At 37.8% G+C, this 15,597-nt stretch overlaps 3 protein-coding genes, 1 long non-coding RNA gene, 1 other non-coding gene and 1 pseudogene across 8 annotated transcripts; 3 read left to right on the forward strand and 3 right to left on the reverse strand.

Annotated features, from left to right (window-relative positions):
- Positions 1-10: 10 nt before the first annotated feature.
- On the reverse strand, positions 11-730 carry LOC127905893 (uncharacterized). Its single transcript, XR_008060404.1, has 2 exons — positions 497-730; positions 11-330 (listed from the first exon to the last, which is right to left on the reverse strand). It is a non-coding gene; the product is annotated as an uncharacterized LOC127905893 (long non-coding RNA).
- Positions 731-1,067: 337 nt separating this feature from the next.
- LOC7475429 (uncharacterized) lies at positions 1,068-6,105 on the forward strand. 4 transcript variants are annotated; one of them, XR_002984361.2, is made up of 3 exons: positions 1,069-2,901; positions 3,559-3,761; positions 4,649-6,105. XR_002984361.2 is itself a non-coding variant. In XM_002315556.4 (2 exons), exons 1-2 carry the CDS (start codon positions 1,184-1,186, stop codon positions 3,563-3,565), a joined length of 1,725 nt encoding a protein of 574 aa, XP_002315592.2. In that variant the 5' UTR covers positions 1,069-1,183; the 3' UTR covers positions 3,566-3,830. The 4 variants fall into 4 exon arrangements, 2 of the variants coding, with proteins under 2 accessions (XP_024466429.1, XP_002315592.2); XR_002984360.2 differs by having other exon boundaries at positions 5,229-6,105; XM_002315556.4 differs by lacking the exon at positions 4,649-6,105 and having other exon boundaries at positions 3,559-3,830.
- On the reverse strand, positions 4,678-10,183 carry LOC7475428 (glutamyl-tRNA(Gln) amidotransferase subunit B, chloroplastic/mitochondrial-like; annotated as a pseudogene).
- Positions 10,184-10,334: 151 nt separating this feature from the next.
- TRNAS-AGA (transfer RNA serine (anticodon AGA)) lies at positions 10,335-10,416 on the forward strand. Its single transcript has one exon. It is a non-coding gene; the product is annotated as a tRNA-Ser (tRNA).
- Positions 10,417-10,619: 203 nt separating this feature from the next.
- Positions 10,620-12,267, forward strand: LOC18102458 (uncharacterized). Its single transcript, XM_024610663.2, has 2 exons — positions 10,620-11,220; positions 11,834-12,267. Exons 1-2 carry the CDS (start codon positions 10,790-10,792, stop codon positions 12,000-12,002), a joined length of 600 nt encoding a protein of 199 aa, XP_024466431.2. The 5' UTR covers positions 10,620-10,789; the 3' UTR covers positions 12,003-12,267.
- A 137-nt stretch (positions 12,268-12,404) lies between these two features.
- On the reverse strand, positions 12,405-15,170 carry LOC7475427 (uncharacterized). The gene is made up of 7 exons (XM_002314475.4): positions 14,793-15,170; positions 14,646-14,715; positions 14,506-14,561; positions 14,260-14,335; positions 14,136-14,172; positions 12,956-13,070; positions 12,405-12,866 (listed from the first exon to the last, which is right to left on the reverse strand). Exons 1-7 carry the CDS (start codon positions 15,074-15,076, stop codon positions 12,602-12,604), a joined length of 903 nt encoding a protein of 300 aa, XP_002314511.1. The 5' UTR covers positions 15,077-15,170; the 3' UTR covers positions 12,405-12,601.
- Positions 15,171-15,597: the final 427 nt, after the last annotated feature.

Below are 15,597 nucleotides of genomic sequence, written 5' to 3' on the forward strand. Positions count from 1 at the left end.
CACCTAAAAAAGTTAATAAAAAATATTTAATTATTTACATGACTGTCATTATTTTTTTATCTAAACACTAAATAGCTATTAAATTAAATATTACAAATTTATCATGAAATAAAAAACCTAAATGTTATAAATTTATCATCCAACAAAAAAACCCTAATCATCTTCTTCCATCCACCTTCTTACCCTAAATACCAAACCTAACCATCATCGTCGTTTCCTTTGATCCCTTCCAATCCACCGTCTCCAACCATAAACCCACAATCCAGCCGAACTCACCTGAAGCCGGTTTATGGCTAGAATTTTTAGCATGCCAGAGACGAGCGAAGAGTCCTGAACGGAGAACCGCGGCATTTCGATTAATTCCTACTGTGAAAAACTAAAAAATGACATAAGATATAGATTGCAAGAAACAGAGAGAAGATTTATAATATTAAACTACGAAAAGGAAGAATCTGAACAGATTACAATACATCAAAGAGCAATACTGAGTATTTACATGCTTTGCTTGGAATTGATTTCCTTCCACCAATAAAATGATAGATATTAAAAAATTAGAGGTCTTTATAAGCTTCAATTTAAAGTTTTTTTTAGATATATCTACTTGCTTTTTAAGAAAAGAAAGAAATTCCAACGGCTAGAAGAGAAAAATCGATTAAAAACACCAGACACTGGTTTTGATTTAGATTCAGATAAATATGGGAGAGAAAGAAAATGATATTTAAAAAAAGAAAAATCATGTTTAGAAGAGAGAGAAAATTTATGTTTATTGTTTGTGTATTTATTATATCATATACAAGAGTAGTTTATTTTTTTTTATTCGATTTAAAAATTTATGTTAGTATAAAATGAAAATTATAATTTTTTTAAATCCAGCCAATAACATCAGGGATAAGTTTTAATAGCTTAATTACATTTAATCAACCAAGATAGATCAATAGCTTTAATCGTAGGTTAGGGTACCAAATTGAAACACTACTAGTAGTTGGAGGGTCTGTATGTAGTTTAAAACAAATCATAAACGCACCGTTTTGAACAGCGAATTCAAATTCCTCAGCCCGCACAAAAACACGAGACAGCAACAGCACCACCAGCAGCAGCAATTTCCTTTCCTTTCACTATTTTAATTTTCCCTTCGCGTTTCCAGAAAAGTAAAAGCTCCTCCCTCCAGTCTTGGATCCTAACAATGGATCTTCTCCAAAACTACCAAAACGACGGAGAATTAGACCAAAACCCTAATTCCTCTCCGGATTCATCCCCTCCACGTCTCCTCCCTTCCAAATCCGCCGCTCCCAAAGTCGACGACACCATGCTAGCCCTAACAGTAGCCAATCAAATGCTCTCTAAACCTATCGACCCCGTCCAGCACGTCGTCGCTTTCAACCCTACCTACGACCAGCTGTGGGCTCCGGTTTTAGGCCCCGCCCATCCCTACGCCAAGGACGGCATTGCCCAGGGCATGCGCAACCACAAGCTCGGCTTCGTCGAGGACGCCGCCATTGATTCCTTCGTCTTCGACGAGCAGTACAACACTTTCCACAAGTATGGCTACGCGGCTGACCCCTCTGCTTCTGCAGGTAATAATTATATTGGTGATTTGGATGTTTTAGAAAAAAATAATGGGATTTCTGTTTATAATATTCCGCAACATGAACAAAAGAAGCGAAAGATTGAGAAGAAAACGGAAGCTGTTGAGGATGACGATGATGGAATGGACAAGGAAGAGGTTGAGAATCCGGCTACGGATGCGTGGTTGATGAAGAATAGGAAGAGCCCTTGGGCTGGTAAGAAGGAGGGATTACAAACTGAGTTGACTGAAGAGCAGAAAAAATATGCGGAAGAGCACGCGAGGAAGAAGGAGGAGAAAGCTGGTGGTGAAAAAGGTGAGCTTGTTGCTGATAAGACTACTTTTCATGGTAAAGAAGAGAGGGATTATCAAGGGAGGTCGTGGATTGCGCCACCTAAAGATGCTAAAGCTAGTAATGATCATTGTTATATACCCAAGAGATTGGTGCATACATGGAGTGGCCATACTAAAGGAGTTTCTGCTATAAGGTTTTTCCCTAAACATGGCCATTTGATACTTTCTGCGGGTATGGATACGAAGGTGAAGATATGGGATGTGTTTAATTCGGGAAAGTGTATGAGAACTTATATGGGTCATTCTAAGGCTGTCAGGGATATTTCATTTTGTAACGATGGCTCCAAGTTTTTAACTGCTGGTTATGATAAGAATATTAAGTACTGGGACACAGAGACGGGCCAGGTTATCTCTTCGTTTTCGACTGGGAAGATTCCATATGTTGTTAAGCTCAATCCTGATGATGATAAGCAGAATATATTGTTGGCGGGTATGAGTGATAAGAAGATTGTGCAGTGGGATATGAACACAGGGCAGATTACTCAGGAGTATGACCAGCATTTGGGGGCAGTGAATACCATCACATTTGTGGATAATAACAGGAGATTTGTTACTTCAAGTGATGATAAATCACTCCGTGTATGGGAATTTGGGATCCCTGTTGTTATTAAGTATATTAGTGAGCCTCACATGCATTCTATGCCATCGATCTCTCTTCATCCCAATATGAATTGGCTTGCTGCGCAGAGTTTGGATAACCAGATTCTTATTTATAGTACTAGGGAAAGATTCCAGTTGAATAAGAAGAAGAGGTTCGCTGGTCACATTGTGGCTGGTTATGCTTGTCAAGTCAATTTCTCACCAGATGGAAGATTTGTTATGTCAGGAGATGGTGAGGGTAAATGCTGGTTTTGGGACTGGAAGAGTTGTAAAGTTTTCAGGACCCTCAAATGTCACGAGGGAGTCTGCATTGGGGCTGAGTGGCATCCGCTGGAGCAAAGTAAAGTGGCCACTTGTGGCTGGGATGGATTGATTAAATACTGGTAAGTAATATGTCTCACACAAGCTTAGTACTTAATAATTTTCATGTTAATGAATCTACGCTTGTTTTTTCGGGCAATATGCCTTGATGTGTCATGTATGCTCAATCTGTGCTGTGAATTCAACATTGTCATGTGCTCCAAAATCAAGCACCTCTTTCCTTCAACGGCTCATTGGATATTCGTATTCTAGATTTTTGTTCTGCATTGCATCATTTAAACCATCCTTCTTGTGCTCAGGCTCACTTTGACATTTTTCAAATTGAGGTTTATTGGAGGAAGGATCATTATGTCATATACAAAGAATGCCTGGATGTTCTCCTTCTACCATTTATATTATTTGCTACAGCATTGTCCTTCTGAAAACTAAACCAGTTTAATGCTGTGAAGATGCTCCATGTTGGGTGGTTGCTTTAGCCATTTTTCAATTATGATGATGTGCAGTCACATTAAACTGGGCATGAATTTGAAGTATCACAGCTTGATTTCTATTAGATCTGTTACAGGCATTTTTAATCATTTTAGTAGTGCTTAGAAAGGTTACAATCACTGCTGCATGCACGCTTGTCAAGCACTGCCACTCCACATATAAATTTGATTATATGATGGATTGGTCATTACATTTGGAAGCTAACGTTCATCTCTTGCTTTTGGCTGCAGGGACTAGTTGCTTTCAGATCTGACTTGGCACATATATCAGTTGAGCAACCCACTTCATACACCCTGCCAGAGAGAGACTACAGATATCCTGCTGAATAGATGAGTGGAAGAACCAAACTAGTTTCTTCTATCCAGAAATTTATGTGCAGCAATTGGTGAGAATTGATTGAGGACCATTGAGAAACTCATCCCAACGTTTGCAAGTTAGTCATTTTTTTACTGATGTAAACTAAATATGTAACTTTCTTAAAAGGTCCTGAGTTTTTTTGGCAGTTCTCACTTAAAGTTTCAACAGTTGATATTTACTGGTATGATCCTATCTAGTTTCAACGAGGCATCATGCATATCAAGCACGGATTTGCTACGATTAGTGCATTAGTTCACTGTTTAGTGATTGCATCCCACCTTCGTTCTCAAGACCAGGTATTCTACCTGGTCTTGGCCAACATGAGGTTCAACCTCTGACTAGGACAGGCCTAATTTCGGAGCTAACTTGCAGAATTCTGAGCTAGTCCTTGCAAATAACAAGTTTATTTTCTTTAGTCAATATGGTACAATTGATTATAACATTCTAATTTCATTGGGTTATATACATTACATATTGTAAATTCTCTGGGGCGTTAAACAAGTTTCTCAATTTTTTCTTTTGATATAATCTGTATCAAACTCCTACTTGCGATGATAGGAACTCGTTTTATCTTATAATTGATACTTGACATGCAAACTTCAAAGGGCAATCTGCTGACATATCACGATTTCAATATTTTGAGATTTGCTGCAGCTCTAAACTTCCACAAGGTTTGATAGTAGTGCATAACCCAAAGTGACTGTCATCCCTAGGCCGTTATTGAGTTTAGAACCACGCTATGCTTTAAGGTCGTATTCTATAGATCAATTTTCAGTCTGTATAGCTTGCATAGCCGCGAGCATCTTCCATCAATTTTTAGGGCCATTTATGTTTCATGGAACTATTGTTGTTTCTATGATGGATGATCCTGTAATCGATTGAAATTTATTTTATCACATCCATAAATTTGTCGTGTTCTTTGTTCATGTGTAGCGTTTAGTGTGGAAAATTTTGATGCTGCAGCCTGCAGGTTATCTTTCTAGCATTAGATGTCGACAAGCATGAAAACATAAAATCAGACCATCTGGAACTCGACTTGCAGAGTTATGTTTAGATATACAAATACAATTTCCGATTGCTGCAGAGGACATCGGACTCGTAGATTTTAGCAGCCTTGCTCACATTCCACTGCAGGCAAGAACTAGAAATGAACTATAACATCTGGATTTTACAAGTTAAAACAATAACTTGGGAATACACAAGTCATATCAGTGGTATTCTCATTCATTATTCTTCTGTATGCTAAAGCCGGGAAAATATAGTTATTATAAAAATGAAAAGGCACCTCAATCAGGCCAGTCAATAATGTAAAGCTGATTCGGCCACTCCTCCAAGCTCAAACCAACACCCGGTGTGCAAGATGATGATGACGGTTCATGAGCAGAACTTTTTTGAATCGCCATTGACAATAAAATCAAATCAGTGTAACAGTAGTGGCTTCCCACTTGTGGGCAAAGCCACCATTCTTAGCGCATTCTCTGTCTAAACCCAAGGAAGACAAGAATTATGATGGAATATAATTAGTGTCTGCTGTATGAAACAGGATCCTCATGAAGATACCACCACCTGCAGAGTCTTTCAGCTTGTGGCATTCAGTTTCTGTTGAAGGATCTTGTTCAGAAGTCCTGGATTGGCCTTACCTTTTGATAATTTCATCACCTGCAAATGAATCAGCGTTCAGAATTATCCCAATCTACTAAAGCATAATCAGGGGAAAATAAATTACATGAAGGTTCGTCTTATAACTTGTAATGGTTTGTATACCTGGCCAGCTAAAAAACCTTGTATCTTAGTTTTTCCGGCTCGGTATTGTTCCAACTGCTTTGGGTTCTCTGAAAGCACTTTATCTACCATCTTCTCAATATGAGCAGGATCTACTATCTGTTATATTGAAACATGTGAGAAACCCACCTATTTGAACTAAAATAGTGTTCCTCTCCTGATTTCCATACAACATTTATGCCATATTCAATCACTGAAATTACACTCATCTCACTGTTAGATGTGTTAAGAAACTGAACCACAGATAAAGCTTGGCTTGGCTTGGCGGACACCTCCTCCAGCCTTTTCTACAACCATAGAGCACATTGCATTTTCAAGCTAAGCTTCTAAGCTTTGCCAACACCATGACCAACTCATTAGACAATTGAAGCACAAAGGTAATCGACAATTGAAGCACTAAGGTAATCGATCACACAGCTGAATGATTTATTATTTGTTGGCACCTTTTAAAGAGAGTAAAGGTGGAAACTTTATTAGAAGATTCAACAAACTCAGCTTTTCTTCACGTCTCTGGTTCTCAACACCATGCTAGACCAAGAAGGCTTGTAAGGAAATGACACAATCATGCAGCTGCGCTTCCAGTTAATTTGTTTATTTCTGCCGTTTGGCATAGTAAAGGCAATCACATTTATTTTTTAGCTTATTTATGCATAAACTCAGGGCATCTACTTCTAAACTAAAGTTGTTGAACACTTTGTTATTGCTGTGAACGATAGTTAAATATGCTGCAGGGGCAAAGTGAGAGACTTGCCTGAACCAAATTTTTTTCTTCTATCAGTCCCTTAACAGTTCCACCTTTGGCTATGAGCTCAGACAGTATCTGCAAATAATAAATGAGGAATTCTCAAAAATTAAGAATTAGTAGTTATTTATGCTTATGCCCAGAGAACAACCAAAAGTACCAAAATTTTCCTCTCATCAGCACAGAGAAAATAATAGAAAGGCTCCAGATTTTAACCCTGTTAACTCCTGTATAACATAAGGCTGCAGATATAAGCCCGTCTGTGACTGCTGTATAACATGAGGCTGCAGAAATTTTAGCCTTTATCTCTAACTATTAAATGTCTTCAAAATATGTACTCTCTTGTAGAATTCTTGCCTTTACAGGACAATAGCAAAGGATAAAAAAAGAAGAAGGAAAACTGAAATAAAGGTTAATCTGCTTTCATGCTAATGAGGCTTTCGTAATCCACCAAGAAAGAAGCAAAATCTTCAAGCTAATGAGGTAGGTAAATTATGTTTTATCCTACTTTGTTTAAAAAACTTAATATTTGTTGCCATTTGCTAAGTGTAAATAACATGTTTAAACCAGGAAGACATGAGAAAGATACTGAAAAAAATAAAAAGAACTATCTCGCAGCAAGCAGCAAAGACAACTAATAATGGCTGAAATGACATTAATTCTTGCAAAGTTAAGGTAACATATCGTATTATGGAGATGAGATGGGGTATTGTATCATGATGAAGTATGTTTCGGAACAAAAAGAAAAGGAAAAGGATCCTTATAAAGTTTGAATATGAAATAGCAGTGGTAATGGAAACGAACTTTTACCTCTTTCCCAATCTTCCCACTGATGGTCCCAACTTTAATAGAAGCTATAAGCTCAGCCAACTCCTGGGGGTTAAGTTTAATATCATTTATAGATACTTTCTCATTTTTCATATAGGCAGCAATATCCCCCATTATCCAGTTGGTAGCCAGCTTCACATCAGCACCCTTGGCAATTGTTGCATCAAAAAATTCAGCGACCTAAAAATTCATTTGGTGAAAGAAAACCCTACATCAGATCATTCCAGCGTGATACCTTTTACAAGAAATGCCCGTGATCCAACAAACACATGAATTGAGAACTCAGTGAGTAGAATCATTCAGGCTTGCTTTACAGTAAGACAAGAAAATTGCTCAAGGTGCAGCTTCGGAGGTTTGGAATTCAATAACCTGAAACTTAACTTGCATAGCAAACCATACATCACTCTGTTGGTGCATGATGCACTCTTGAGGCTTGTAACATAGCTAGATGCTGGCAAATAACATGAGCTTTCCACAACAGAGTTTTGAGGAAAAATTCATTGTAACAAATTTTTAGGGAGGGGATGGAGACAACTTTAAATTGAGAACCCCAGAACATATAATTCCAAGGCTTTCTAATCCAAAGCATATTTTTTCTCAAACTTTTATACCATGTTTCTGGCAGTGAAAGTATATAATATGAACGTGGTAATGTATTTTTTGGTCTCTGAACAGTTGAAAAACAGATCCTAGAGAATACTAGAGACATTAAAGACCGTGACAAGGACTTACATTTATGTCATTTGCAAGGAAAAGAACATCCTGCATGCTTAGGCCCATGCTCTCATACCTCCGGCGCTTCATTTCTGGAAGTTCTGGCAAAGAATTTTGAATACTATCAATGTACTCTTTTTTTACAATAACTTCTGGAAGGTCTGGTTCTGGAAAATATCGATAATCGGAAAGCCCCTCCTTTTTCCTCATTGTAATTGTTTTCTAAACAGGGTAAAACAGGATATATGTAACCATTAATGAGTGAGTGAACTGCATCTTCTATGTATTGCCGCTAAAATGAGGGACAATATCTAGTTTTAACCTGAGCGCCTTCTTCCCAAAGCCGAGTTTCTTGTACAATTGAACTGCCTTGCCCTTGACTGTGCAGAAACACTTGTCTTGATATCTCAAAATCAATGGCCCTATTAACTGACGAAAATGAATTTAAATTCTTTATCTCAACCTGCCAACACGAAATATAAGAAAATATATGAGCAGCTAAATATTACGAATCACATGGAACATAGTTCTTTCAAATTTGCTAAATAATGCATTTGACAGTACATCTATTCTTTAGAATGAAGTGATAATCACAAGAAAGAAAATGAGCTTAGAGGGGATGAATATGCTAGTGAAGAGCATGGCAAAAGAAATTCTTGCATTTCCAAAATGGCTGAAGATGTATTCACCCATTTGCAAGCATATGCCATGTCTTTCACTATTCAGTATAACTTCTGTAGATTCAAGTTATCAGTATAATATTATAATGATTCATAGCATTTCACTTCTTGCTTTCTGAGTTCTGAAATGCTCCACATACTGAGCCAACTAAATCATGTATTTGAGTTGCTTGAAGCACAAGTTCAAATTACCTTTGTCCCGAACTCTGACTGTCCAATTGGTCAAATTGACACATTTACATCACAGCGATGTGAGCCTTCCTGCATATTACCATTACTAATTCCCAAGTAGCGGACCACCCTCTGTATTTCAGCTGCATACTCTGCAGCTTCAATACCATTTCTCATATCAGGTTCAGAAACAATTCAAGCAAAGGCACCCCTGCTCTATTCAAATCAACCTGCAAAAGACGAGAAACACTTGTCAGGTGCCCAGTCACAACACAAGTTTAATTATCTACCAATTCTGAAGATTTAGAGGAAAAAAGGTAATGAACTAATAACCCCCTTTCCCCATTATCCATAACGGTCCAATGAACAAATTATGAGGACAGCAATACCAGGAGCACTAGATACTGATATCACATTCAAGAAAAATGAAACAGAATATCTGCCAAAAGACACAATAAGAATTCAGGAAAACTAGTGAAAACTAAGGAAATAAATAATTTCCTGAGAATAACTCCCATTTCCTGAATGAAGCAGCTTCCCAGCATCCTCTTCCATACGAACTCTTGTAATGCCAAACCTCCTATGCCCACCACCAAATTCCACAGGAAGATCCAAATCAACATAACCATTGGTTGCAATTGGTATATCAAACTGAGATATTTGGTAACCCTTTGGAAGGTCAGGGTAAAAATACTGTTTCCTATCAAACTTTGAGTTTAAAGACAGCTTGCAATTAAGCGCAAGACCTAATTTCACAGCAAACTCAATGACTTTGGAGTTCAAAACTGGTAAAGCACCTGGCAACCCCATGCAAACAGGGCAGATACTTGTGTATGGTTGAGCTCCATAGTTGTATGGACATCCACAAAAGGCTTTGGTTAAAGTGGATAGCTGGACATGGGTTTCTATACCAATGATTGCCTCATAGTCTTTTATAAGTTTATCAATAGTTTTGGTCTGCGTCTGGGTAGAAACTTTGATTTGTGGGTTCTGCTGTTTTTCTTGTGTGGCTGTTTGAGTTTGTGTGACGCTGCTGCTTTTCATCGTGCAGTACAAGGCACCATTCTTTCTTCTAAAGAAGGCACTTGGATATAACAATAATGGGACGGTTTAATGTTTTTTTAACAGAGTGGAAGCCATAGTTTTTTTTATTACTAACTCCAAACTCCCTGCAAAATATCAAATAGGTGGTAAGCAAAAGCTACAATGGACAATTCGAAGAGCATTAAAATGTGAGAGCAAGAAACCAAACAAAAAGAAAAAGAAAACATAAAACTTCGAACTTTGAACTGAAACTGAAGAGAAGGGCTAAATTGATGAGTACCCAGAAGATAAATTCATGATTAAACCTTGAAAACGAAGGCCATAAATCCTTGGAAGAGGTGAAAGTGAAATCGTAAGTAGAAAAAGGAGTGATTTTGAAAGGTGCCCATGGATTATTTTTGTCAAAAAATAATGAAAATAAGTTAAAGGAACACAAAGAGAAAGACAAAACTTGAAGACGAAACAGATATTACTTGAATGAATGTATAGCAATGGCATTACTAGAAGTGAAAGGAATAATGATCGTTCGTTTAATCACTTTCATTACCTGTTTTCTTCAGTACCGAAGTAACCCAACTACTTGAAGAAAAGGTTTCTTTTTGTTAAAGAAGGAACCAGCCTAGCCTAGCAACAGTCATACTTTAACCAATCCTACTTTATGCAAATGTTTCAAGAAAACAGCAATTAGGTGGGCGTGCCGGAGTGGTTATCGGGCATGACTAGAAATCATGTGGGCTTTGCCCGCGCAGGTTCGAATCCTGCCGCTCACGATTTTTGAATTATTTTTTTCACTGTATTGGTCAGAGCGCGCGCGAATATATTGAACGATCTACAACCGGAAAAGGTTTCCGATTGTCAGGCAGATTCTGCCGGTATATATTGACCAAGTCACAAACATAGCTGGAGTTCCAGAAACTTCCAAAATTAGCGTGGAACATCAAAGCACTCCATATTTAGCACATCTCCACAGTGCCCTGTGTTGTTAATCCACAAAATATGAGCTAACAAATAGCAAGGTAGTTTTGGATTAACACAAACCATCCACAATGACATTTAATTTGTAAAGCCCATTTTCTACCTCTAGTCGTCTAAACCCCAATTGGTAGCTGTTGGTGGCAGTGGCGGTGGTGGCCGTTGGTGGTGATGGGGAGTGAGACCACTGCACGATCAAGAAAAGTAATGGTGGTGGCAGACCCAAGCCGCGAATCAGCAGGTGCGCTTCAATATGCACTATCCCATGTAGTTGTTGAGAATGATGAGCTCATACTTCTCCATGTCGAAAGTTCATATTCTTGGTGGAACACATTTTCGTTCAGAAAGATATATAGTCTAACGCCAGGTCCCATGCCCAACTCATCTGAAGGAGGCGGTGGAGTTGGGGAAGGTGACTTTCTTGAAGCAATGCGGCAGGTGTGCCGGATTGCCCAGCCAAAAATCCCTGTTCGCTTAGAAAGGACTCAGTTAATGGAGGAGACCAAGGACAAGGCGAATACTATCCTTAACAAAAGCAACCTGTTAAGGGTCGATCTTCTTATTATTGGCCAGAGACGAGGTTTCTCAACTGCAATATTAGGGTGAGATTGACAAGCCATCTTCAAACTTTGCATTACATTACATGTAAAAATAGCTAGGAAGATGAAGAAAAAGAAAAAAGAAGAAGAAGAAGCAAGGGGAATCCCTGATTCTGCATGAACTCTGTTAATAAACCACATTCACAAACCTAACTAAATCTATCCTGAAGGGCTCAAAACTGCCAAAATCCAAAGCTAGCTAGAATGCAGAAATACCATGTTTTCGATACAACATGCAACTCTTTTTTATGGCTGTCTCTATCTGGTCTCCTCTCCTGCTACATTTTCTTTTTAATTTCTGGCCTGTGAACATGCATATGTGGTTACTTGGTAAAGAAGAATTATGTTAAATTATGGTCCTCAAACACTCCAACCATGAAAATGAGGTATGGTTCTCAGCATGCCATTCAAAAAGTAAATCTGGGTAGCAGTAAGACAACTAGTCCTGCTCCTCATGAAGACGATCGAAAATGTTGGAGAGAGGTTGGGCAGGAGAGAGCTTGAAACTCGATCAGACTCGAAAGATCCTATTAGAAATGGATATCATTTTGATCTTGTTATCTAGATCTTTTCGGATATGAAGTTCCTAATTCTCTGTTCTTTTTTGTATCTGTAGCACGAGCAGGTATAAACTGTCAGGAGGGTCGGGTACAAAGGGGTTAGATACAGCGGAGTATTTGATTGAGAACAGCAAGTGCACTTGTGTTGCAGTGCAGAAAAGAGGACAGAATGCAGGTTATGTGCTCAATACAAAAACCCACAAAAACTTCTGGCTCCTAGCATGATCATTTTTGGTCAATCTCACAAAATTACTTGAAAATCCTGCAAGCTTCATAGAGATGATCACTTCCGAGGTCAGCTTCCTCTATAGTGATGGCAATTGATTCAAGAAGAAATGCATCGGCCAATCAAGTGACTCCAGACCCATTGCTCCCCCTAAGCCTCGCTTGTTTATGACACATACAAATCAATTTCAGAACTTGAGATTGTTAATCCTTTCATTGCCAGATTGAGTAAAACTTTTTATTTAAGTTTTTTCTTTTCATTTTATTACTGTTTTCATCTCTTAATTCTCGCAATTTCTAAACATATGGAAAGAAGATAGCGACCGAAGCCAGATTCTATTTTCTTTTAACTTATTTCTCATGTTCTTTCCTCTGGTCTTTCTGTCAAAATGAGATCAATCGTAGCCAATGACAAATTCATATTTTTTTAATCGCTCATCAAGGTGGCCTCAACATAATAAAAATGCGACAACAATGACAGCCTATATCCTATCGCATGGTATATTACTCGAGTTTGTAAGTGAGCCAGCATATGGAAACATGGGTAAGAAAGCTGAAGAGCCCCTGTACGAGGACTTAAATTAGCAAAACCTAGAACCTTAAAGTTCATCATGCATGGCTTGTTCTACAGGTACTTCCACCTTGGGAACTGCATTGTCCAGGACCTGAGCAACATCAATACCATCTTCAATAACTCTGGGTATAGCATCTTCAACAGCTCTGGCTTTGATGGCTCCTTTTCCGGCCATACCGGCTTTTAAGGCAGCAGTAACCTTTCTCTGCAATGCAAGTACGCCAATGCGCTTGGAAACAACATAAAGAACAGCACATGAAAACAAGAAAAATCCTACTGCCAGTATCACCCTGTCCAGATACAATTAGCATTAGGTTTCGTGAAAGGAGATAATTTCTGATCAAGATGACATAAAAAGCCATTTTCTTTTCTTCTATACCTGTCAAGAACATCCTGACGTTGCATCGTAGAGAGAAGATTGCGAGTTCGCGATAACAATGAGCGATGACCCTTATATTCTGTTTCAGCCTTCCTTAATACTGTTGTTGATTCCTCTGCAAAACCAACCTGAATACATTAGCTAAATTACCCAAAGGTTTCTAAAGGATGTGTACTCTCAAAAGCACAGAACCAGGACATGCCATATAATAAAGAGCACAAGTTGAAATAAGAAAAATACTGAAGAAACTCCAAAACTGTGTAAAAAGTATTACATCATACTAGATTGGGTAGCAAATATATGACCAGGTAAAGAATAAAGTTGAAAATTATGTGGCAACAGTTACAGATGGCATGTTGAATTACAAACCAATGCCAACAGGAAATTGTAATGTGATGACGTCCAATGATATCAAAAAGCAAGTCTAAAGAGCTAAGACCTTCTGATCAATAACTCAATCTAATACTAGAACCAGTGTGATGATATCCAAACACACAATTGGAGCAAACCATGCTAATTATTCAAAATTTCCAACAAAGTCCAAGTTGTGACCTCAGCAGGTCCACAGGCTTTGATTGTCAAAGATAAATTTCAGCGGGTTGTCTTTGATTTCTAGACTGTTTTCAAGGACACAATGTATGAATGAATTGAAACAAATGGTAAATTAAGGTTTTGATTTTGTGTATAGAATTCCTGCTTAAGAACTCAATTGTTTAAGATACATTACAGCAGAGTGACAGGAAAAGAAAAGGAACCATCGAATCAGCTAATGAAAAGAATAGAGTCAAGTTCCATTTGAAAAGCTCACTGCGAATTCCAGAAAGCTTTATGAGAAGATGAACCAAAAACTAACATAGTCCAACAAATTGTTTATCATCTTCCATCTGGAATCAACTTTATAAAAATATCATCTTATAAAAAACTCACAAAGTTTCACTTTCACGTAATTTATAAAACAGGAAAAGAAGATGAAATGCAATAATAATTGCTTGGAAATTAAAATCAGCCAATCTTGAACTATTATTGAACACGAAACAGACAAAAATTAACAGGATAACAACAAATAATGACATGTGTTGAAAGGAATAATGAGCGAAGGAGGATTCTCGCAATGTTATTATGATGGAGGAAGAAAAAAAAACTGAAATGCTTTCAATGTGCACAAACAAAAAACACGTACCAAAAGTCATGAGAGTGCCAGTACTTCTTTCAACCTCCTGCAAACCCAGGGTAAGAAAAAGAAATTAACAACAAAAAGAAATTAAGAAAAAAAAAGAGGAAAAAGAGACAGCGCAATGACTAACCTGAACCATTAGCTGACGAGTTCTGCGAAGGCTCTCCGTGATGCTTTCTGCAGCGGATGTCATCCCAGCCTTTGTCCTGATACAAAGCAACAAATCACGCAGCGAGTGTTAACAAAACCACATAAAAGAAGAGTAACAAGTTGCCCATTTTCTTTAAGCAGTGCATGATATAATTTACTCCTTAAATCTATAAAGAAAACAATGGATCGTTACAATATTCTGATTGAAGGTAAAAAGAAGACATACTGCAAATTTCGCCTGCGAATAGTGGACTCTTCTCCACCACCAAGAAGAAGCTCTCTCTACAATGGTTAATTAGTATAATTTAAAACAAAACACAATCAGATTTTTAAAACAAAACAAATAAAATAGAAAGAGAGAAGTACCTCTTGTTGAGCAGCTTTTCTCATGTTAGCCTTGGCTTGCAGATTAGCATTTCTCAAACTCGCCCGCAAACTAATTCCAAATAACACACAAATTAGTGTTTATTAAGAAGATAATTAAGGGAGAGAGAAAAAAAGAGAAAGATTTACTCATGGTAAAGCTGTTTCCAGGAATCAAGTAATCGGAGGGCGGATTTGAGTTGATCATCGGTAGGCAATTGAGGAGCAAGGAGATCGAGCTGGAACTGCAAGGATTGAAGCAAAGCTAAACAATCTTGTGCCAAGCCATTCAATCTCGGAAGAGAAACAGAAGAAGAAGAAGAAGAAGATATGGCGTCGTAATCTTGAATTGCTTTCATGTGTTGTTGTGCTTTAGAATACGTCTCTTCCCATTCTTTCTTCGCCTTCTCCACTGCCTCCACTACCTCATCCATATCGCCCTCGACCTCGTCCTCGTCCTAGGAAAGATGTTTCTTCTACTCCTAAGCTGCCGCTAGGTGTGATCTCTGCCTGTAGACCAAAATAAAATAAAATAATGAAGAGTTAAAACTGTAATTTTCTTAAGGTTGTGTTTGGTCAGCAGTTAAAAAGTTTTTTTAAAAAAAAAAATTTGAGGTAGCGTGTGTATCCAGTAAACACTAAAAAAAACACCAACCAAACATGCTTTTAAAGCACTCGGAAGTAATTTTAAACGTATTCCCAAACATCGAAGTGTTCAAAGAGAAGTGTAAAGGTGTAAAAAAATGGATAGATGATACTCTAGGTATGTAAAAATTATTTGGAATAAGTAGGATTAGATAAATATAATTGAAAAACAATAAATTGAAGGGATAATTAGTCTTTCAATAAAGAGTCAAGAACTCAATGAAATAAACCATGTAGACTCGACTACTTGAATTGAAATCACATTGATATTTTTATTAAAACGCAACACCACCTAAATCTCCAATGTTAT

The sequence above is a fragment of the Populus trichocarpa genome, chromosome 10, assembly GCF_000002775.5.
Source record: "Populus trichocarpa isolate Nisqually-1 chromosome 10, P.trichocarpa_v4.1, whole genome shotgun sequence".
NCBI classification, from domain to species: Eukaryota; Viridiplantae; Streptophyta; class Magnoliopsida; order Malpighiales; family Salicaceae; genus Populus; species Populus trichocarpa.